This window comes from Pagrus pagrus (assembly GCF_965226575.1).
Source record: "Pagrus pagrus genome assembly, chromosome: 2".
NCBI classification, from domain to species: domain Eukaryota; kingdom Metazoa; phylum Chordata; class Actinopteri; order Spariformes; family Sparidae; genus Pagrus; species Pagrus pagrus.
Genome location: NC_140186.1, coordinates 13,580,585 through 13,605,473, shown reverse-complemented (window position 1 = coordinate 13,605,473; position 24,889 = coordinate 13,580,585). Strand labels below are relative to the sequence as shown.

Here is a 24,889-nt window from a genome sequence, read left to right as displayed (position 1 = left end):
TATGAAAACTTTTACAAACTCAGAGGTATTTACTAAATAGTTCCAGTTCCAAATCTGAGCAGAGACATAGATAGTGTTTGAAGTGCAATTATGACACTGTATATCCACATTACACAAAGTCTAAGAGACTGCACTCTTTGTGTCCGTGGGGCATGCCAAATGCAGGGCATCAGTCTGTGTAGTTGATTCAACAGCCCAGATCCCTGAAAAAACGTGGGTGGCTCAGGCAAAATGGAGAGTTTGACAAAGTTTTACTTTACATGCACCATTTTACTGCATCATAAGTACTTTTACTTCTGATACTTTGTAGCCTGGCATCACCAGACAAATTCTCAAATGCAAATTAGTTTTTTAACCTCTCAGTTTTTCAATTTTCAGACCAGTATGCCTCTGTACGTAATTGGATAGATCTGAGCAACATATACTGGCAGCAGAACATGCACAGCTAAAAGCATAGATGAAATGTAAGCTTGTCAGCTCCTGCTGAGGAGCATAGGGAAGCTAGCTAGGTAATATAAATGTTGAAGGGGCTCAGTGAAACTTGTGTGTTGTGCTAGAACTTACATGAAGTCACATCCCTTTAAGCCCCTTAAATACAAACTTGCAGCCTGCTGCTGCTGTTTTTGTATTAGCGTTGTTATAATGTTCAGGTACTGGATGCACGTGCCAAAGCAAATGAAGCATGAGTTTGCTGATTCGTCTATTCCACCAGCCAAAGGTGTCCTTTTAATAAGTAACTCAACTCTCATCAGGAAATGGCACACGGTTAAGATGGTCAATCATTAAACTGAAACAGTGAGATATAAAGTTGCTTTAAAGTTGTAGAAGTTACCTCAGGAAACCTGCTTCAACTTGAAGCATTACAATTCTTCATCCAAACACGTAGTTAATATGTAAATGATCTTTACTTATTTCCTCGAAAGGAGAATAAACTTGGGCAGCTGATTCTCAGCACAGTTGACTTATTTGTACTGACTGAACACTCCAGATTGTTTAATCGAAAGAGCCGTTCATCAAATGAACTCGTGAACAGGTAAGAGAGATGCTTCATGAAATAATTTCACTTCGTAATGATTGGGCTAGATTTAGATAAATGGAAAAAGATCAATTATACATGAGTTGCTATGATATTATTTTGCGATCTTGTTCAAGTATAATGAAAGTTAACTTATTTGGTGGTGAGGTTGTTTTTTATTATTCTCTCCCCATCAGGATTCTTCTGCTTCCAGAGTGAAAATGGTGGATTATGAAGTGACTGTATTCACAGGCAGTCTTGACCATGCCAATAGTTATAGCGATGTCTACATTAAGCTGGTGGGCACAGATGGGGCGAGCCATCGCACCCAGCTCAGAGACTACAAAGGGCCATTAGCCTTCATCAAAGGAGCAGTAAGTCTGAAATATCCTTCTCTAAATGTACAATAACCATCTCAGACTCATATGTACATCACCAAGATATGTGCTGCAAAGCAACTTTTCAACCTATGGCCCCAAATGATACAGAAAAATCTCCATAATGAGCTCCATAAGATGGTATTTTTGCTCAACCTTCTACCTTCAGTAATTGTATGTCAATTATTGTGATGTTACAGCTCTGTTTTTGGTTATTAAATAAACTTTATCTACATCTTGATGTTTTCAAACAATTTCTGTCTTTATTCCAGGTGTCTAGTTTTACCGTGTCCTGCCCTGAATCCATTGGAAAGCTGGTTCTAATAGAGCTAGACAAACAGCGTTTCTCATTGTTCCCTGAAGAAGACTGGTTCCCTGCCAAGGTGGAAGTAAAATCCCCTGAGGGAGACACCTACACAGTCCCCATCCACCGCTGGATCACTGACAGCAAGGTGCACCACTTCAGAGAGGCAACAGGTTTGTGGAAATTTGCTGTCTGACATCCTGTAATCCTGTATGCTGTTTACTGTAATGAGACATTCAAGAAAGAGTAGTTCTGAAAGCTAGATTATACAGAGGTGCATAAGGACTAAATTCACTCCAACATACTGTATATACCAACAAGTTTAAACTTTCTTGTGGTTCTTTCTTTTAGCTCTGAGAGTCTTTGAAGACAACCATCGTCTTGGCAGGTCCAGTCGGGAGAAAGAGCTGAAGCGGAGAAAGGAAGAGTATCGGTGAGAGCTCAGATTTATGCGCCCCAAAACCAACATGCATACAAGCCTGCTACACTTTTTGGTTGTATATACATTTGTTATGTAGTGAGGTCAGTCTAGATACCAGTTTATCTGCATTAGAGATGCAGATAAACTAGTATCTAGACTGACCTCACTACTCTGCTCTATTTTTCCCAGCTGGGAAGTGTATAAAGAGGGAATACCACACTGCATAAAGGCAAAAGACCCTTGTTCTCTGCCTCCTGAGGTCCGCTTCTCCTTCACCAAGACTGTACAGTTTGCCTTCACTGCAATCACAGGGTGAATTCCTCAAATTCTGTCAGATATTTCAGCTTTCAGCTCTCTAGACCTGTTTATAAAAAAACATTTAATGTTTAACAATTAAGTCTCTTTTTTCCTTTATATACCAGGATGATTGAGCTGAGACTGGAGGGGCTGGCTAATTGCACAAAGAAGTGGAAGGATATGCACCATCTTAATCGGGTGTTCTGGCATAAAACTCACATGGCAGGTACTGAACCATCATAGTAGTTTAATGGAATATTTGATACTGTTAGCATAGTAGTATACATTTAACTGCATTTGTTCAATAGTCAACTGTATGTTATCATGCTGCCTAATGTTTTTTATAATTGTTTCTACTCCTGAGATAAGATATGAATTTTGACTGAATGCTTGATAATCTATTGGCCTCTTTACTTGGCTCACTAAACGGAAAAATTGAAAAAGAAAATGAGTGTGTATCTAGGTCTTCTAGGTCTAGATCTTCCTGATAACAGTATTTATTTGCATATAATCAAACTCTGACTGACAAATGACTGAAACAACTAGAAACAGTGTCCATCATGTCTGTCACTCTGATTTATGCAAAACAAATTGTAACAAAAACAAACTGAAAACAAACACCATTTTTCTGTTTCACATGCAGTGCACAATTGGACTAATAACAGTGTTAAAACAAGGTTGAAACTCAGTGAAGTCAACTCCCTCTTTTTCCAGACTATGTTCAGGAACATTGGAAGGAGGATGTGTTTTTCGGCTACCAGTTTCTAAACGGCATCAACCCCATGTTGATCAGACGCTGTACGGCCCTGCCCAGTAACTTTCCTGTCACTGATGACATGGTCTTCCTCCGTGGTCCATGTAGTTTGGAAGAAGAAATGAAGGTGACTGTCTTGACCTTGAGTGATCTTCGTCTTGGAATCATGTTTGTGAGTGCAAGTCATTTCTCATCCTCCCTAAATGTCCAACAGAAAGGCAACATCTTCTTGGTTGACTACAAACTTTTGGATGGAGTGAAACCAAATGTCATCAATAGGAAGAAGCAGTACTTGATGGCTCCCCTGGTCCTCTTGCACAAAACACCTCAAGATCAGCTGATGCCAATTGCTATTCAGGTAAGATGATGACACAAATATAGGCAATAACAAAGCTGCAAGCTAGAGGCTTGGTATGATTCAAACTGTAAGATGTATGATCCCCTGTAACAGGAAGCATCCACCTTGCTGAAAGTGTTTTTGAAGCAAGACTCTGTATCTATGGGCCCTTTTGAAACGATCTATGTGCTTGATCTAAAGCACATGGTGCAAGTGCGCTCAGGCACAGCACAAAGAGGCTATGCATGTATTTAGACTAGTGAAGCAGCTGTCTTCCTGATAAATCCAGAGCTCCATCAAAGCTGTCTAAAAATATTTGATTTAGAGGATAAAAGTTTAATTATGTTTCCTGTCAAGTTAATAACTGGAGCTCCGAGTTTTGCTGCTTAAATGTGCCAGTGCCACAGTACTAGGTATAGTGACATTACGCTCATGGACACGTTTAAAATCACTAAAAGCATTAATGATAAAATAAGTGTATGCAGCGCGCAATGTGAGCCTGTCTGTGTAGGAGCATCTTACTGTCTGAACAATGTGCTCTTCAAATAGCAGGAAAATACTGTGTCTTTGACCAGTTGTCTTGGTCTATGGCGCAGTCGTTTTCTGCTGTCTCAAAATAGCAGTGCGCCATCAGTGCGCCTGACCTCATTTTAAGAACAACATGCCCAGGGGTGCACAGATAGGTGCAGGTACATTTTGCTGTATCTGTTTTAGAAAAATCTAAAACATTATTGACCAGTCCTGGTGATGGATCTAACGGACTGAATGAACCACATCCTCCTTCCTTCTCCTGCAGCTGAAGCAGACTCCAGCAGACGACAATCCCATCTTCTTTCCTACTGATTCTGAGTACGACTGGTTGATTGCCAAGATCTTTGTGAGAAGTGCAGATTTCAACATGCATGAGCTCAATGTTCACCTGCTGCGCACTCACCTGCTGGCTGAAGTGTTCACAGTGTCACTGCTGCGCAACGTGCCTATGGTGCATCCTCTGTACAAGGTAACTGTGAGGGAGAATACTGAACCTACTGTAGTTTTAGTCTATTTAACCTGCTGGTTTTTTGATCTTGCAAAGTTGTTGATCCAAAAATATTTTAGCTTGAATATATTTAGTGAAGAATTTCACACTGAAGCATCAAGATTTCTAACTTGGTTTACAATTAATAGTGTTAATAACAAAGTTCCTTCTCTCCCTCAGCTCATCATACCTCACACTCGCTACACTCTGCAAATAAACATCATGGCTAGAAGTCTTCTGATATCCAAGACAGGAGTTTTCACAAAGGTATGAAAAGACCAACATGCCCAGTAGAACAATATAATCTACAGTATTCCTCTCTGGCTGTATTCCTCACATATGTGACTGATCCCTAGTATGCAGCATCTGGTGGAGAGGGTATGTCTAAAATCCTGAAGAGATCCACTTCCTCGATGACCTACAGCTCCCTCTGTATACCAGATGACATTGCTGAGCGTGGACTGCAGGATGTGCCAAACTTCTACTACAGGGATGATGGACTCAGGCTTTGGGATATCATCAACAGGTACTGTATGCATTATGCTTTATGATCTTAGGTCTTAGTTACATGAAGTCAATAAAAGTCTTTATACTGCTTTACAGTGTAAAGACTAAGACAGTGGTAGAGTTTGTTAGAATTTATATGGAGGCCATGAAATAACAACAACACAGCTAAAAAGGCTGGTAACATCTATTTGAAATGCCATTCACACAAGCCTGCAGGACAGCCAGACTGTAAAGCCAATTTGAAACAATGACCGAACTGATTACAACATCACGTGATGAACACGTGATGTAAGCTTACAATGTGAAATAAACGTCTGTTAAAGGGATGATTACATTTTGAGCATCATATCTCCTGTGGAAACTTGTTTCAGTGACATAATTTGATCGATTTGGTCTGGTAGCATTAGAAAAACAGTGTATTTCTACTGCAGTGTGTATAAAAACATGTAAGACAATTAGGAAAGTGTCCTACTGAACTTGAACACATTTCTCAAAGGTTTGTGCAGGGAGTGCTCAGCTACTACTACAAGAATGATGCTGAGGTCAAGAAAGACTCCGAACTGCAGAAGTGGATTTCGGACATTTATGTCCATGGATTTCTCTCCCAGGAAAGCACAGGTGGGCTTTACAGAAAAACTCAACTCTAATGATGATAAATGTGCACATTAATGTACCATTTTATTATCAAAATGCAAATATAAATCAAATTTTAATGTAGTTGTCCAATCACAATATTCTGTCTAATTCTCAGGAATTCCTCGGAGCTTCACCTCTGTGGCTGAGGTGGTCAAGTTCGTCACCATGGTGATCTTCACCTGCTCAGCACAGCATGCGGCTGTCAACTCTGGACAGGTGAATCTTTTTAACCTAAGTCTACAGCCATGCTTAATGAGGCTGTACTTTTACACAGTCGTGCTTTGAGCTAAATGCAACAAATGCTAATATACTCAGGTATGATGTTTACTAAGGTCACTATCTCAGTTTACTTTTGTATAAAAGCATAACGCCTTGTTTACCACATATATACGTGTACGGAGGCGAGTCAACTGGAAGTCCATTCATTCCTATAGGAGTCTATGTGATATCTGATGTGCCTGCGAAACTCATCAACAAGAATATTTTTGACTTAGATTTTGCCCTAGATTTCGGAGAGACCGTATGACAGTGTGCTAGCTTAGCTATTCGTGTCCCTGTAGTGCTCCAACCTCATGTTTCACATGACGGACTGGCGTAAAACAGACAGAATTAGCATTTCACCTATGGCTTAACAGGTGAAGAAATGTTATTTTCCTTGCGTTGGAAACTAGGGGCATTATCCGTATATTTACAGATCTACGGACACAAGTCACACACATTTGTGGAAATTAAGCATAAAACACTACAACTGAGGCTGATGTCTTAGAGTATGAGGGCACTCAAACTTTCGGCCCTGTGAGAGTGGTGAGAGAATCAACTCACTGCAATCAGGTGTGTGTGGCACTTGACTGGCTGTGATTAAGCCCAGGTGTGGGGAGTCTTCATATACCCTGAGTCTCCACTGCCCTGTGCTGACTCATTATCTCACATTCAGAGGATTTTGAGTCAGCTGCTTGGCAGCCGTGGTTTAGTTAATCATTTTAGTGCCTTATTTCATAAAGGAAGCCTGAAGTGGCTCTATACAGTTTTGTTGTTTTTTCTCCCCTTTCCAATCCATCGCTTCTGCGATTTTGTGGTTATCCCTCTGGGATAACTTTGAGACACCCCTGGGTCCGCACCTGCGTCCCACACGCCCCCCTTTCCTGACAGTATGTTGTCGCAGAGTGTGTAACTTTGCAGATGTTTCACATACACAAAAAGCTATTATAATATGATATAACACATGACAGGAGAGGGAAAAACCCATAAAGCCTAATATGGCCTCTTAATCAGTCATCTGTCAATCATTCATTGCAGTATGACTTTGATGGCTGGATGCCCAACGCCCCCACCTCCCTGCAACGTCCTCCACCAACCAAAAAGGGGACAACAAACGAGGCCACGATGCTGGACACGTTCCCTGACGTCAACACAACAGTTCATGGAATGGCCGTCGTGTGGCTACTCAGCAAGCAGTCCACTGACTTTGTAAGTGCCAAGACTTTATTTAAGTAGCGTAAAGTATTAACATAGGTCTGTATATCATCACAGCCAGAATACCACCTTTGAGCCACTGCTAAACATCCTGCACTCTTTATAAAACTGTACATTATGTTCGAAATAGTATATGTTTGATAAACAGTGACATGTTTTTGAAAAAAACAAAAACTTTTAATGTATGATTTCATCAGGTGCCTCTTGGCCATTACCCAAAGCACCATTTCACTGAGGAGACTCCCTGCAAGCTGATAAAGGAATTTCAAGGAAGACTTGGAGAGTTTGAAGCGCGCATCAAAGCCAGAAATGGAAGTTTGGGAATCCCATACACATACTTGAAACCAACAGAGGTAGAAAATAGTGTGTCCCTTTGAGTATCAGGTGGTGTGAGCTCCTCAGTGGTGGGCAGGTTCACGTTAACAAAGTGAGAAAGGATGTGCATGTTCTGTTTTTAACTGATAACTGTACATCTGCATGTGATGCTTTTTATACAGCTGACTTGATTTAACTGTGGTGAAAATGTGCTCTTTAAATCCTAAATCCACAGTATAAAACCTATGTTGTTAATAAATATATAGGGCATCTAATCAAACTGAATTAATGGGGGACATTAATTTGCTAAATTTACTTAATGTTGTTATGTAACTGACCATATTACTGGGGTGAAAGATGCTTTTGAAGTAAACTGTGCCTCATGACTTCTTGCCACAATGAAGTTTAAATAATTGTGCTATATGTTGTTATATGTATCTATATGTACTCATCACACGGAAAATGCTATGTTAAGTGCAGTATGTCGCCAGAAAAAAACATATTCCCTCCATGGACCTGTGCTCCGTGAGTCAGTTGTTTCTGTAAAACACGTGTCTGCCCTTAGACACTCGCTATAGAAACTCATAATACTATGATAATAATAAAGAAATGATTCAAAACATCTACGTTGGGTGTTTTTCCTCTATAAAAAAGAAGAATTTGGCTCATAATTAATTTCACAACATGAAGCTGCTGCATTGAGAAGTTTGCTCTGAACACACTGTTGCACTTCAAAATGATCCACTTGCCCTTCAGGTTTTTAAAAGCTGTATTTCAAGCCGATATTTAAACCAGACTTGGATTAGCTGTATGATCTATATTGTTCAAAGCTGATTAAAAACGAACCAGCGACCATTCGATAACAAGACACTGGCTCTACCCCCAAGCCACACTATAATTTTCTTCTTCTTTCTCTGAACTGCTTCCCTTTTTTGTAGTCTTGGGACTGAGTGAACTGAAAGCAGCTCATCTCTCTCTGTCCCATCATCTGTCTCTCTGGTCTGCTCTCTCTCTTTTCCTTCTCCATGTGACTCTCCCTGTTCTTCTCCTTCTCCCTTGTATTATGACATAAACAGATAACACATGGTTAACTAGGACATTGTTTTAATGAAGATTAATTAAGTCCACTGACATAGCCTATGTTGTAAACATGCTTTTAATGTGGAAAAAACACAAAGCATCTATGAAATGTATAACAATCTTGACTCCACTATCTGTCAACTCTCTCTCTCTCCATCGTCCTCCCTCCCTCTTTGCACTGACAATTATACATAAACGTACTGTATTTAGCTAGAAAATTACATCAAATCTGAAAATAAAGCAACCAAATAGTATTTGTGACATTAATAAATGCAAGAGGAGGTTGGAGATTATTAATGCACGCTGTTCTGTGAAATGCCTGAAGACGACTACATGTCATGAACTAGGCACAGGAAGGCAAGGACCCAATTGCACGACTCGACACGGTTGGATGATCAAAAGCAGGGTTTATTACAGGCAGGGTTCGGTACACGGGCAAGCAGTCAGACAGGCAGAGGTATCCAGACAACGTTAGGCAAAAGGCAAGATCAAAAAACAAGCGAGGTTCCAAAACACTAGAAAGCTATGACTAGGACAAACTTTGACTGTGAGCAAAAAAGGCTGTGACGAGATCTAAAGGAATCAACGAACTGGCGACGAGACAAGACACAAAGGGGGAATATATGCAGGGTTGATTGGGAGTGATGAGACACAGGTGAGGGAGGCACAATCAGGGATCAGGTGCACACAGACACGGAGGGGGCAGGGCAGACAGGAACCTGAAACAGAGACAGAGGTGAGTGATCACAAAATAACACAGGAAGACAAGACATGAAATATGAGGGAGAAAATAAAATACTAAACCGGGTAACATGACACTGCAATGAATGTGAGCAAAAAGAAGCTGCTTTGGATTCATAACTATCTAATCTTTACTTTCTCACCTGCTTCTTGATCTCTCTCTTGCTTCCTGCTGACGTCATCCTGCTCTCTCTCCTCCTCTGCCTCTCTTTCCTCTCTCCCTCTTTGGCTGTTAGGTTTATCTTTTGGTTTGACAACACAGATAATTTATAACCTTGTAAAAGGTATAAATTCATATAAATATTTTAATTTAACATTTGATCGCTGCGAGCAATGCAGTGAGGTAACATCATTTTGAACTTGCTCACTCACCTGAACCTGACTGTTTGTATATCCATCTATGGAAAAAAAAAAAGACATTTACAATGAGTCAGGGTGCTTCAATTTATTGGCCATACATGTACGGCAAATATAACATTCAGCCTAATTCTCTGAGAGTAAAAAAAGTAGTCTAATAAGTGCATCAGTCAATTTAGACTAGCGCAGTATGCTAACATTAGCTAATAATTAATTACAAATGCAATTTGAATGATGTCACCTAACGATCTTTGACACTATTCACACCAAAGATTGTGGAGTGCTCTATAATATTTCGTTCAACACTTTGGAACTCTATAACCTCTATAAGATATAGAAAATTCAGCTGTTTTATCTGGTAATGTTTCAATTTATTGTTAATCCCTATGAACGTACTTCTTCATCTCCGTTTACGACCAAAGTTAAAGGTGCATGCTGCCACCTAAAGCCCGGAGTGTGTAACAGCATGACCTTATGAACAACACCGGACATCAGAGCAGTTGATGCCGTTTTGCCGGGCGGACATTAAACATTTTAAAGTAAAACTATTTGAACTTGTAGTATAATTGTTTGACGGTAATATGGAATTATTTTTTGAAACAAAATCATTTATCTATTTTTAGGGGTGTTAATATAAAATTTAGTTCTAAAATTGCCCCTCAGGTCCAGTCAGCAGTCAACATTACAGTACCGTGTTTTTAACCTCTCAGTTAATTTTCAATTTTCCAAAGGATTTTATGGGGCGCATTGGATAGAGGCATTTAAAACATGCATAAAGTCACATCCTTTGGAGTGTCGCAGGAAACAGGACTCGATTCCTTCACAAAGAAATCCACAGTCCAGCAGCATTAAACAACTTAAATAATCAACTCACATATGGCTGATAAAAAGTGATTAATACATGTAAATTGCTGCAAATTGTTACACAGAGCCCTTTAATACAAACTTGCGGCCTGCTGCTGTATTAGTGTAGTTATAATGTTCAGATACTGGATGCATGTGCCAGAGCAAATGAATCATGAGTATATTGGTTTCCTTCTACTGTAATATTCAAATAACTAAACTTTGATCAGGAAATGGCACACAAAGGATGGAGCTTGTTTGAACAACCCGTGATTGTGGGTAATAAAGCGTGAGAACAAACATTCTATGTTTCCACATAACTCAGATATGGAGAACGGGATTTCTTTAAGTAGTATTTACTTCCTCAAACCTCAATATCTTGCCTTTCCTTACCGCCCTGATCAACTCCTCCCTCACTTCAGGCAGTATTCCAGCTCCTTTCGAGACAGCTACAGTAAAGACACTCCTAAAGAAACCCACCCTAGACTCGGCTGACATCAGCAATTACAGACCTGTATCTCTTCTTTCATTCCTCTCTAAAACCCTGGAACGCGCCATCTACAACCAACTGTCCTCCTATCTTTCACAAAACGACCTGCTTGACCTGAATCAGTCAGGCTTTAAGACTGCTTACTCAACTGAGACAGCTCTCCTCACAGTGACTGAGTCACTCTGTGCCGCCAGAGCCTCGTCCCACTCATCAGTCCTCATTCTCCTCGACTTATTCTCTGCGTTTGACACAGTCAACCACCAAATCCTCCTCTCCACTCTGGCTGAACTTGGCATCGCTGACTCTGATCTTACCTGGTTAACATCATACCTGACAAATCGCACCTTTCAGGTCACATGGAATGGCTCCTTGTCCAAACCCTGCCTTCGGGAAACTGGTGTCCCTCAAGGCTCAGTAGTAGGATATATGCATTTAAAACGTGCATAAAGTCACATCCTTTGGACTGTCGCAGGAAATAGGGCCCGATTCCTTCACAAATAAATCCACAGTCCAGCAGCATTAAACAACTTAAATAATCAACTCCAATATGGCTGATAAAAAGTGATTAATACATGTAAATTGCTGCAAATTGTTACACAGAGCCCTTTAATACAAACTTGCGGCCTGCTGCTGTATTAGTGTAGTTATAATGTTCAGATACTGGATGCATGTGCCAGAGCAAATGAATCATGAGTATATTGGTTTCCTTCTACTGTAATGTGCAAATAACTTAACTTTGATCAGGAAATGGCACACAAAGGATGGAGCTTGTTTGAACAACCCGTGATTGTGGGTAATAAAGCGGTGAGAACAAACATTCTATGTTTCCACATAACTCAGACATGGAGAACGGGATTTCTTTAAGTAGCATTTACTTCCTCAAAACGGCTTCAACTGGAAGTTTTATGCTACTTCAACCAAACAGGTAGTTGGTATGTAAAAGACGTGACCTTCATTTCCAAAGAAAGGACACTAAGGCAGGGGTTTTAATCTTCATTGTTTCTTGTCTCAGTTATGGGTAAACTCAGCTGAGTATTGTTTTCAAAGTGGTGCTGACACTATTGTTTCTGTCTCTCCTGTGTCATTTTTATGAAGACTTACTTATTCAAATTCCAGTATTCAATTTACATTTGGAAATTCTTTGAAAACCCACACTATAATTTTCTTCTTCTTTCTTCTGAACTGCTTCCACTTTTTGCATCCTTGGGAGTTCGTGGAGTGAACTGAAAGCAGACTGTTCCCCTTCATCTCGGCCATAGGTCGTCGGCGAGGCTGTCCAAACATCACACTTGTTTTAACGACCATGGAGGACAACGTTATTCTGTTCATAACTGATTTCAATGAAGCTAATAATTGGAGCATTCACAATAACCACCGAAAATTAACAGGGCAGGCGTGTATTACAGTTTACAGCAGAGATGCCAAATAATAAGACACCAGAAAGTATTACACTCAAGTCCCCCCTCCCTGGGTTTCCAGTAGACATGGTAAAGTGCTCTCTAGAGTGACTTTTCAGTTTCACTTGTGGTTGGGGAAAGTCCCAGCGGGAGGGGCAGCTATTTAAAAGTCCCAGGTCCGGTGCTTAGTCCTGAGAGGTGGAGACACCAGATTGGCATCAGAGGAGCGGAGGCTGCAAGAAGAAGTGTGGCGGTGGAGCAGGTCAGTGAGATGGGAAGGGGCCTGGTTATGGATGACTTTGTGAGTGAGGAGAAGGATTTTGAACTGGATCCATTGTGGGGCTGGGAGCTGGTAGAGGTTCTGGAGGACGGGGGGTGATGTTGTCACAGGAGAGGGAGTGGGTTAGCAGGCAAGCAAGAGTTCTGGAGGTACGGGAGTTTCATTAAAACATTGCAGCAAATCGTGGTACATTTAAGCAGCAGAACTAAAAGCTGTAGGTGTTTATCATGTAGCCCTATCTACATAGCAAAACTCCATGTAGGTAGGGATTGGGGTAGCAGTGCTGCAGCAGCAACACTATCTGTGTGGACAAACAAATGCGTGAGCCGCAGCAGTTCAGCATGCAGCTGTCACATTGCACACACAAGATGTCTCAGCCAGCCTTCTCAAGCCTACATTACCCACCGTCCCTGATCTTAGCCAAGGACTTCGCTGGATGGACCTCTGTGAGCTGTCACTGGCCTGCTTTTGTGATCCGCAGCGTAGAGGACTATCTGTGCCATGTAGAAAAGAATTGTACCTGGCAGTCCCTCAGCTGTTTCATCAATTATCCCTATTATGGCATAGCCGGGCATCACCAGACCAATTTGTAAATGCAAATTAGTCTGAAATCTCTCAGGTCATTTTCGATTTCCATGGGATGTTATCAGTGAGTGCAGAACAGAATGCTTCTGGATGCAATTAGATAGACCTACATCAAATCAGAGCACTGAAACATGATTTAGTAATAAGCTAGTTAATGTGACTCCAGGACATGCACAGCTTAACTTATACATAAAACGTGAGCTAGTTAGCGCTCACTGAATAGTAGTTTATGGAGGTTATCTCGATACAGCTACTGTTAAGAGAAGCGGAAGTTGCGGCCCGCAGCTTTGTTTGTATTGGCGTTGCAATAATTTTGTCATCTCAGCTCTACAACTCCAAGCAAGCTAGTTTCTGTCCCTGGTAACCACAGATGCATTCAGCCTTCAGCTTTTATGATGTCAGATGATAACTTTTATCAGGATAAGGCACACAGACTGGAGCTTGTTTGAACAACCTTGGATTGATCCACAAACATTCGGTTGGCCAGATATGGAGTATGGAGAGTTACAGATAAAGTAAAAGACCATTTTCACATTATATGCTATGATATCAGTTTATGAAAGTTTTTTGTATTCAGGTTCATGTATAATGAAAGTTAACCTAATTGGTGCTGAGATTGTTTTTTTTTTATTCTTTCCATCAGGATTCTTCTGCTTTCTAGAATGAAAATGGTGGATTATGAAGTGACCATATTCACTGGAAATCGGGCCTTTGCCAGTACTATTAACAATGTCTACATTAAGCTGGTGGGCACAGATGGGGAGAGCTGCCGCAAGTGGGCCGAAGGGCCTTTATCCTTCATCAAAGGAGCAGTAAGTCTCAAATATCCTTCTCTAAATGTATAAAACCCTTCCTCAATTCTGCCAATATGAGATCATACAAAGGCACATTTAATACCAGTTTAGAGAAGATGATGTAAACCCTCACCAACTCAGACTCATATCAGTGCAGCAACTCTTCAACCTATGGTGCAAACGACTAAGAAAATCACATATACTTTATCATTACCTAGATGTTTTCAAACAGTTTCCGTCTTCACTTTAGGTATCTCGTATTACTGTGTCCTGCCCTGTCTCCATCGGAAAGCTGGTTCTAATAGAGCTAGACAAAAAGTGTCTCCCACTTTTCCCTGAAGACGCCTGGTTCCCTGCCAAGGTGGATGTAAAATCCCCTGAGGGAGACACCTACACCTTTCCCATCTACCGCTGGATTGCTGACAGCGATGTGCACTACTTCAGAGAGGGAAAAGGTTGGTTGAAATGTTCTGTCTGACATCCTGTAATTGTGTACGCTGTTCAACCTAATGAGGAAGTCAAGAAAGAGAAGTGCTGAAAGCTAGATTGCAAGGACATTTATAAGGAGTTAAATCATGCTAACACACTTTATATCAACAAGTTTAAACTTTCTTGTGGTTGTTTCTTTAAGCTCTGACAGTCTTTGAAGACAACAACAGTCTTGGCAGGTACACTCGACAGCAGGAGCTGAAGCAGCGAGAGGAAGACTATTGGTGAGAATTCAGAGTTTGAACACATTTCATTTTTATGCACCCCAAAACTAACATGCATCCAAACCTCCCCCACCTTTGGTCCATGACATATTTTTATTATTTAATTTATTTATAAATTAAAAAACATCTGACATTTATCTGAAAGGGTTTATTAAAGGTGTGATAACATTTAGCCACTAAATTCGGCATTCCATCAAACATCGCTAGCTAATGTTATTGTCACTATCACTAGCTAACGTAAGGGCAGCATGGTATACTGGGTGCATATTGCAGAAATCAGCCATTTTTATTTTTTTTGCCTCAAACTGGCAACTACCAAGACTCTTGATAGTGACCAGAGCCATTGAGTAGAGAGAGTTGCGTCATCTCCGACAGAGTTATACTTTTGGCTGACAAACCTTGTTAGAAGCTGGAACCAACCTGATAAACAAAACAATAATGGACCTGACAAACACTGTAAAATTATTGATTCACAGTCGTAATAATGTTTATAAGGGAAAGAGATACCTCTCCAAGCTCTGATGTATAATTTTAAATACTGAATACGTGAAAACATGTCAAGTATATAATGCATGCATACTCTAAATTGAAAATGCAGATGCACTGATATGTAACTGTTCCACTTTACTCTTTGTTTTTTCCCAGCTGGGATGTGTATATGGAGGGAATGCCCCACTGCATTAAGGCAAAAGACCCTTGCTCTTTGCCTCCTGAGGTCCAATTCTCCTTCACCAAGGAAATACAGTTTGCCTTCACTGCAATCACAGGGTGAATTCCTCAGATAATTCTGTCAGATATCAATCTATGTAACTATGCACAACTGTCTCCTGACCTGTTTATAAAAAACTATTTAATGTATAACAATTAAGTCTCTATTTGCTTTTATATTCCAGGATGATAGAGCTGAAACTGGACGGGTTGGCTAATTGCACGAAGAAGTGGACAGATATGTATCATCTCGATAAGGTGTTCTGGCACAGAACTCCAATTTCAGGTACAATACTGTCATGGTAGCTTAATGGAAGACTTGATACTGTACGTGTAATAGTATTCAACTGTATTTATTCAGATTTTAAACTATATTGTATTAAGCGTCCTAAAAATGTTTTATAAGTTACAGTGTTCAATCATGTCTGAATCTAATTTTTGTGTAACACATTGTTTACAAACGTTCTGTTTCACATGCAGTAACCACATAAGCTAATAACATTGTTAAAGCAAGGATGAAACTCAATTAGGTTAATCTTTTTTTTCCAGAGTATGTTCACGAACATTGGAAGGATGATGCTTTTTTCGGCTACCAATTCCTAAATGGAGTCAACCCCATGTTGATCAGACGTTGCACTGCCCTGCCCAGTAACTTTCCTGTCACTGATGACATGGTCTTCCTCCATGGTCAGTCTAGCTTGAAAGAAGAAATGGAGGTAATTGTCTTGACCTTGACTGATCCTAGTATTAGAGTCATGTTCTGAGTTTGCAGTTTACCGCCCTGCCCAGTAACTTTCCTCTCAATGATGACATGGTCTTTACCCCTGGAGAATCTAAGTTGAAGGATGAAATGGAGGTGAATAACTTGACCATGGCTGCATTAAACAAATGTTTGTATGGGAACGTGTGAACTTTGCAGCAACTACAACAGCTGATTTAAGCGATTAGGGCACTTAAAAAGAGACAGGAGGATTACGCTTGGGAGTCTCCCTATTTATAACCCTTTCTCCTGCATTTCCTGGTACCTGGCAACCCAACCCAGAGGCAAAGATGAGTGTGTGCAAACATCCCTGCCTGGCATTTGTAACTCGTCCCCAGCCTCGCTCAATCCCTACACTTCCAAATTTCACTTAACTTGTTGCAAGACTTTCCACTTTATTGATATTTGTGTCCTGTCTCACTAGTGCAGGAGGCAGGAGCGCTGCCTGCTTCCTTTCGGTGGCCGACTGGGCTGTCCAAAGCGCTCCACCGCATGTTGCTCCTTGATCGGTTAACGATCTACAATCTGACAAGAAAACACAACAATCTATTAGAATTAGAGTCACTGGTGTTTGTGATTGTGTTTTCCCGTATTTATTCCTCAGAAATGTGCAACAAGCACACACAGGCTGAAGGCATGAAAAACCCTCCCTGCAGATCATCACACTAGTCTATGGTCCTTTTAACTTCATTGTGACAGAAGAAGCAGCATACAGAAACACATAAAAGGCTTTAAGAATTCATGACATTTATTTTAAAGATGCTCTATGTGTAGGAGCATAATTCAATTGAAAGATATTTTATGTGATGTAAATGTAAGATGTTGACTGTTGATCACTTTTTTGTACATTTCTTCAATATTGTACAGCGAACTGTGTCAGCCCACAGTTGGCAGGTATGCTGTATGCATTTGAGTCAAATTATTTCTCATCCTCACTAATATTTCGAACAGAATGGCAACATATTCCTGGCTGACTACAAACTTTTGGATGGAGTGGAAGCGAACACCATCAACGAGAAGAAGCAGTACTTGATGGCTCCCCTGGTCCTCTTGCAAAAAACACCTCACAATCAGCTGATGCCAATTGCAATTCAGGTGAGAATAGCAGTCACATATAGCCAATAATAAAGCTGTTAGCTGTGAGTATTGATATTATTCAAACTGTAAGACGTCCATGAATTCCCCTGCAACAGAAGCATCCACCTTGCTGAAAGTTTGATGGCAGCTATAAATTTGCTCTGCTAAGAAAGGCAATTTATTTCGTCCTGCTTGAGCCCGAGCCGTGTAAAAACGTTTTCTCCTTGTTGAGTCTGACTCAAACACAAGTCAATTATATTTACATGACACACAAACATTGAAGAAATTATGAATTTCTCCTTAAGGGATGAATAGGGTAACAGACTGAAAAGACAAAGCTGCCAAGCATAGCAAATCTGTAGTAAATAGTCCACATACAAGAACAATCTAAAACATTATTGACCAGTCCTGGTGATGGATCAAATGGACTGAATGAACCACTTCCCCCTTCCTTCTCCTGCAGCTGAAGCAGACTCCAGCAGACGACAATCCCATCTTCTTTCCTACTGATTCTGAGTACGACTGGTTGACGGCCAAGATCTTTGTGAGAAGTGCAGATTTCAACGTGCATGAACTCAGTGTTCACCTGCTGCATGCTCACCTGCTGGCTGAAGTGTTTGCAGTGTCACTGCTGCGCAACGTGCCCATGGTGCATCCTCTGTACAAGGTAACTGCGAAGAAGATTACTGAACCTACTGTAGTTTAATTATTTAGTCTATTTCACTATTTGACTTTCTTGATTAGTAATATTGTCAATGACAGAATTCCTTCTTTCCCTCAGCTCCTCATACCTCACACTCGCTACACTCTGCAGATCAACATCATGGCTCGACTTCTTCTGATATCTGAGAATGGAGTTTTCACACACGTACGAAATTACCACCCTGTCCAGTAAACCATTACGTGAACATTTCTTTATTTTGAATATCATCTACAGTATTTGTCACTAACTGTTTTCCTCACATATTTGACTATTCCCTAGTATGCAGCATCTGGTGGAGAGGGTATGTTCACGATCCTGAAGAAATCCATGTCCTCGATTACCTACAGCTCACTCTGTTTACCAGATGACATTGCTGAGCGTGGCCTGCAGGATGTGCCAAACTTCTACTACAGGGATGATGGACTCCAGCATTGGGATATAATCCACAAGTACTGTTTTCATTATGCATAATGTTTCAAATTTATTTGATCTTGGTGCTAAATCAGTCATGTTTTAATGACCCTAAGGCCTTCAAAACATGCCGTTCGGCACAGATAATCTGGTGAGGGGTTTGCAGATCCAGTCTTGAGCCTCCTGAACTGCTCACAGGCTCATCGGGACCACCACCATAAAATCAAACATGTTTGATGTTTAAGGGCCAGACCACAACAACCACTGAGAGAGACATCCCGAAGCAGCTGACGGTGCTGCCAAGAGTTGCAAGTTGTTGCACCAATCTGCAGAGTTGCACTGAAAACATTGGCAGGACAGATGAGTGCTGAAGCATTTTGAATGAAATCCTGTAGGCTATGATTCCAGGCATTTTCAGTGGTGTAAATGTGAAGCATGGAAGTAAATCATAAGATTGTGACATTTATTACAACTTCAGCAATTCTGTTGCCTTCCCTACAATACGCAGCTCCGCTCATCCCAGAGCTGCCCCAGTCTCTGTAGCCTACAGTGGTGCTATGTTATTACATGGCGTGTAACCAATCTGATGGTGCTTTCAGCAGGCATTCAAATATTGATTTGGATGTCAATTACCATAGCAACGGTAAAAGTTTTGAAAGATTTCGGTCAGCCCTACTGATGAAAGCTTATTGAGTCCCTGTGGCACTCAGTTGCCAGCTAAACTAATACACGGTATAACGGTGTGGTCAAAATATTAGAAAGTTCAGAAGTAGTAAAACACAACAGAACAGAACCTCGCTCATGTTTACCAAGAAATAGCTACGACATGTAACTCCCCCTAAAACCACAACTTGTCATTTTTACAATTCGGTTTGTATATGGCTTAAACGGAAGAGATATAATGTGTTAACTGGAAAAATTCAATTCAATTCAATTGAAAGAGATGTCCATTAACAACAAAAAGTGTCTTACTTCTGCAGCGCATATACAAATATATAAGTCAACTAGGAATGTATTTTAAAGAACTTATCCACATTTCTTAAAGGTTTGTGCAGGGAGTGCTCAGCTACTACTACAAGAATGACGACGATGTCCAACAAGACTCTGAACTGCAGAAGTGGATTTCGGACATTTTTGAGCATGGCTTCCTCTCCCAAGCAAACGCAGGTAAACTTTAAAGACAAGCTTAACCCAAATGATGATGAATGTGCACATCAAACCATCGGTCCATCGTCGTCCGCTTATCCTAGTCAAATTCCTGAACAACTTGAAAAGGCCCCATTCGACACGCAATGCCTGCTGTAGGTCAGCAGTTCTCCTCCCAAAACCCAGCCTTCCCTTTCTGAGTCGCTGGATGGTTTACCAGAAATTCCTTGTGGCCAACCGAAAGTCCTCCCCGACTCCTCCCACACCTGAGTTTTTGCTTCAGCGACCATCAAAGCTGCAGCCCTTCAGGCCTCCCGGTACCTGTCTGCTACTTCAGGAGACCCCTGGGCCAACTAAGCCTGAAAGGCCTCCTTCTTTAGCTTGATGGCCTCTTAGATTGTCACCAGGACAGGTACCAGTGACCTTTTGACCACAGCTCCTAGCAGCTGCCATTACAGTGGCAGCTTTGAATATGGCCCATTTGGATTACATGTCCCCAATCTCGGGACCAATGGGACCAATGGATTGGGGCCTTCGCCAGATGTTCCCAGTTCACCATCACTACTTGTTTGGGTTTACCAGGTCTGTCCTGCAGCTTCTCCCGCTATCTGATCCAACTCATCACCAGGTGGTGATCAGTAGACAGCTCTGCTCCTCTCTTCATCTGTGTGTCGCAGGTCTGATAAGATCACAAAGTTAATCATCAATCTTTGGCCTAAGATGGCCTGGTACCAAGTACACCTACGAACCACCTTATGCTCGAACATAGTTTTCGTTATGGCCAATCCATGACTAGCGCAAAAGTCCAATAACAAAGCATCACTCAGGTTCAGATCAGGCCGGCCATTCCTCCCAACCACTGTCCTCCAGGTTTCCCCATTGTTGCCCACGTGAGCGTTTAAGTCCCAAAGAAGAACTATAGAGTCCCCAGATGAAGCCCATTCTAGGACGCCACCGAATGACTCCAAGAAGGCCAGGTAATCCGAACTCCTGTTCGCTGCATAAGCACAAACTAAAGTCAGAGCCTTCCCCCCAGCAACCCTCAATCGCATAGAGGCGAGAACTCCAACACCACTGCACTAAGCAGGTGGCTTGTAATTATCCCCACCTGTCGCCCAATACACAATGCACTATTGCTGACCCCATTTCTCTCCCCTGTGGGTGTTGAGCCAAGAGGGTCCTTTTCCCACTTTGCTCCCCCAGACGCTTGCTTGCAAGCTTCCCTCCCAGGTCTGGCTCGAGGAGGGGGCCCCAGTGTGCCCGTACCGGGCGAGATACTTTGTTCCTGTGTCTTCCGAATCATAGGGTCTTACTGAATTGCTCCTAGTCCGGTCCCTCCCCTGAGACCAACTTGTCTTGGCCCTACCAGGAGCCACTGCCCCACGAAAACATAGCTCCCATGATCACAGGGGCACACAAACCCCTCCACCATGGTAAGGTGGTGATTCTTCAGGGGGGTAAGGTGACACATCATTGTACCATTTTATTATCATAATGCAAGCATAAATCTTCAATTTAGATATCTAGACATCATTAAGTAATGGAGTTTTTTTTCTGTATAATTCTCAGGAATTCCTCATCACTTTGCTACTGTGGCCGAGTTGGTCAAGTTTGTTACCATGGTGATCTTCACCTGCTCAGCACAGCATGCAGCGGTCAACTCTGGACAGGTGAATCCTCTTTTCAGTTTCCATGCTCTTTTCGTGAAATGAATTGATAAGCTTTTGCAGTTTTCTCTAACCTGGAACGAAAATAATGAATTCTGGCCAAAAAAAAAAAAATGATATGTTTTATGTATTGTAAGCAAGTCTTGAAGTCTACAGCCATGCTACAGTACCTGAGGCAGTATATTCTGCACAATCTGATAGCGCTCTGTTACTGTTGTTACTTGAACATCATGCTTAATGTTGCTCCATGAAAACTGACCAATCACATTTTTGTTATGTGACAGCTTTGCAATTTGAGGAAAAAAACATGTGTTAAAAGGGTGTATTTTAAGCTAAACCATGTTTTCCTAAACCTAACCAAGTAGGCTAATTTTGCTGCCTAACCAAACAATGACAGAAAACTAAATAAAGACAGAAATATAATAGAACTTAACTTAAAAATAGTAAGTGACTATAGTATAGCAATATGCTTCAGTCGGGACACAAACCCCAGTCTCCTGGGCAAGAGTCCTGCACTCAACTATGAAGCCACAACAACTTGCTCGAAATGCAGACTTTCGTATTCAGAAATAATTGTTCTAAAGCAACATTAATTACGGTATTTTAGGAACAACAACACAGTTGAATCAGATGGGTCACACTTTGACACAGAGGTGCTTTGAGCTGATTGCAACAAATGCTAACCTACTCAGAAATGATTTTTGCAGGTATGGTGTTTACTACAATCTTATTTTACAAATAAATATTATGATCTGATGAAAAGTCAGAGGATCACCAATGTTATCACAGTTCATCCTGAGGAAAAGATGAATGTCAGAAACAAATTCAAAGGCAATCAGGCTGAAAGTTTCCATTTCATTCATTCACCAATGTGAGTGTGAACCTCATGGTGCACTAGAGGAAAATTTAGGAGTTCATCCTCTGGGGACCATGATGACGGTACATCCAGTAGGCCTGGTTGCTAAGATATTTCAGTGTGTACTAACGTAGAGGCTGCACTGCTAACGTGACTAAAAACAGGGATCTTTAAAAAATACATTTTGCTGCAGCATGATCATAATGCTACACTTCAAAAAGTATTAAGAGGACAAATTATGCTCATGTACAGGTTCACACATTTATTTAAGGTGCCTACAAGAACAGGCTTATATGCTGTATTTAAAAAAAAACCACACATTACTCATACTGTCCATTGCTGCACTACTTGTATTCTCCCTCCCGAACCAACGCTGCTTGCCATGTTTGTGGTCGACATTGCCGGTGTTTTAAGCTCCCAGCTAGCTGCATTTCTACCGTGAATATCACTACAACGATCGCTTCTGAACCAAAAACTTTGCACCATGATGCAGAAGGAATCTGATCCATATTAGCCTCAGCCTCACTACTCAACAGGCCACTAAATGTTACAGCTTTGTAATAGTCTTTCTATAGTTTTACTGTAGCAAACTAATAAATTCCTGCAGTTTGACCATTTCTTTTTCACAGGTAGCTGTAATGTTTACTTCAGGGCATGTCTATTAAGTCATTTTACACATAGCAGCAACATATACCACTGAGGATCCAGTGGCAAAATGGGCGTCAGATAACCACAAAGCTAAAACTAGCTGACTACTCTAATTATTTAGTTGGCTTCAGATGAGGCCTTATGTCCACAGTTTCTTTTGACTGTCCCTGAATATCCCAATATTAGTCCAACGTCACTGTGCCCCAGAATAGATACATTGTCAGAGCACCATGCTCTTGCCTAATTAACAGGCAAATGCTACATAGAAATTTAACAGTAAAATGACATAACACATAGCAAAACCTCATTTTTTTAAGTTTGAAGTCAGGTCACAGACATCCAGTATCAATCTACTCCTGAGCTTGTGCAGTTACTGACCCTCGCTGATAATGCAGACCATATTCTGATGTTCATACAGCCTTCAGCTTGTGAAGTTACTAATGCAGTCCGGGAGTAACATATGCACACACAATTCAATAGGCTTCCAGTCATTGGTGGAACATTTTCATCACATTCCTGCCAAAAATAGGTAAATCCTCTTCTGATATCCTCAGTTGGTGGAAGTCATTAGATGTATAAAATATGGGCGGAGCTACCGGTCTGAAGAGAATGGCTCCCTTTGGCGTGGAATATGGGTTTGTAACTTTGCAGACATTTCACAGGTAAAAAAAAGCTGCTTAAAACACTAAAGGAAAGGGAAAATCCAGAAAGCATAGTCTCTTTCATCAGTCATATGTGAATCATTCTTTGCAGTATGACTACGATGGCTGGATGCCCAACACTCCCATCTCCCTGCAACTTCCCCCACCAACCAGTAAAGGGAAAACACACGAGGCCACGATACTGGAGACATTCCCTGATGTCAACGCAACAGTTCATGGAATGGGCACCGTGTGGCTACTCAGCAAGCAGTCCACTGACTTTGTAAGTGCCCAGTACTTCATTAAAAATGACATAAATTGCTATTCATATTCAAGTTGTGTAAAGTACGTCTTTATATCATCACAGCCAAAATACCACTTTTGAGCCGCTGCAAACATCCTGCTCATTTCCACTTTAAATGTGTGATTGATCTCACCAGGTCCCACTTGGCGACTATCCAGAGGAGCATTTTACTGAGAAGATTCCCCGCAAGCTGATAAAGGAATATCAAGGAAGGCTTAAAGTGCTCAAAACACACATCGAAGTCAGAAACGAGAGTCTGGAAGTCCCATACACATACTTGAATCCAACAGAGGTAGAAAATAGTGTGGCCCTTTGAGTATCGGACTGTGTGAGCTCCTCAGCGGTGGGCAACAGTCAGGTTCACATTAACAAAAGTGAGAAAGGATGTGGATGTTCTGCTTTTAACTGATACTTCAGCACGTGATCATTGTATGCTGAACTTTTCTCTTTTCATACAGCCTACTTTATTTAACTGTGCTCTTTTAAATCCTAATCAACATCGTAACTCTTATTTTATTAATGAATATACAGGGCATCTGATCAAACTAAATTACTGGGTGAAAGATTTTGCATTATGATTGTAACACTTTAGAAGTAAACTGTGCCTTGTGACTTATTGTCACAATGAAGTTTAAATAATTGTAGTGACCTATGCTGAAATGAATTTACTGTATGTTGTTATATGTATCTATATGTTTAAAAAAATACTCTTCTGAAAGGAAGAGAAAACATCTAACCAGACTCTGTTTTAAAATACTTTGATTAATGGAAGAAAATAGTTTCATGTCACCAGAGAAAGAGATGTTGTCTCCATGGTCCTGTGCTCCATGAGTCAGTTGTTTCTGTAAAACACCTGTCTGCCCTTATACACTCGCTATAGAAACTCATAATACTATGATAATAATAAAGAAATGATTCGAAACATCTGTTGGGTGTATTTCCTCTATAAAAAACAGAAGAATTCGACTAATAATTAATTTCACAACATGAAGCTGCTGCATTGAGAAGTTTGTTCTGGACAGACTGTTGCACTTCAAAATGATCCACCTGCCCTTCAGGTTTTTAAAAGCTGTATTTATAGATATATAAGACATTATTAACTGCTCTTTGTCTGCTGGTATTCCCTCCTTAAATTTCAAAAATGCCACTGGCACCCCCTTTAAAAGAAGCCCTCTCTTGATCTATCTGTTTTAAGTGATTTTAGGTCCATCTCCAAGCTGCCATTTTTATCCAT

General features: G+C 40.9%; 2 protein-coding genes across 2 annotated transcripts; both read left to right on the top strand.

Annotated features, from left to right (window-relative positions):
- Window positions 1-1,236: 1,236 nt before the first annotated feature.
- On the top strand, window positions 1,237-7,516 carry LOC311273798 (arachidonate 12-lipoxygenase, 12R-type-like; the record flags this gene model as incomplete). Its single annotated transcript, XM_084381021.1, has 14 exons — window positions 1,237-1,389; window positions 1,665-1,869; window positions 2,048-2,129; window positions 2,307-2,429; window positions 2,540-2,640; window positions 3,129-3,295; window positions 3,383-3,526; window positions 4,302-4,505; window positions 4,704-4,790; window positions 4,880-5,049; window positions 5,527-5,648; window positions 5,782-5,882; window positions 6,963-7,133; window positions 7,337-7,516. The coding sequence occupies 14 exons, from the start codon at window positions 1,237-1,239 to the stop codon at window positions 7,514-7,516; spliced, it is 2,010 nt and encodes a 669-aa protein (XP_084237147.1).
- Window positions 7,517-12,573: 5,057 nt separating this feature from the next.
- Window positions 12,574-24,581, top strand: LOC311266984 (polyunsaturated fatty acid lipoxygenase ALOX15B-like). Its single transcript, XM_084369744.1, has 15 exons — window positions 12,574-12,624; window positions 13,871-14,039; window positions 14,272-14,476; window positions 14,653-14,734; window positions 15,380-15,502; window positions 15,628-15,728; window positions 15,992-16,158; window positions 17,154-17,297; window positions 17,743-17,946; window positions 18,061-18,147; window positions 18,262-18,431; window positions 19,439-19,560; window positions 21,109-21,209; window positions 23,464-23,634; window positions 23,792-24,581. The coding sequence occupies exons 2-15, from the start codon at window positions 13,890-13,892 to the stop codon at window positions 23,969-23,971; spliced, it is 2,007 nt and encodes a 668-aa protein (XP_084225870.1). The 5' UTR covers window positions 12,574-12,624; window positions 13,871-13,889; the 3' UTR covers window positions 23,972-24,581.
- Window positions 24,582-24,889: the final 308 nt, after the last annotated feature.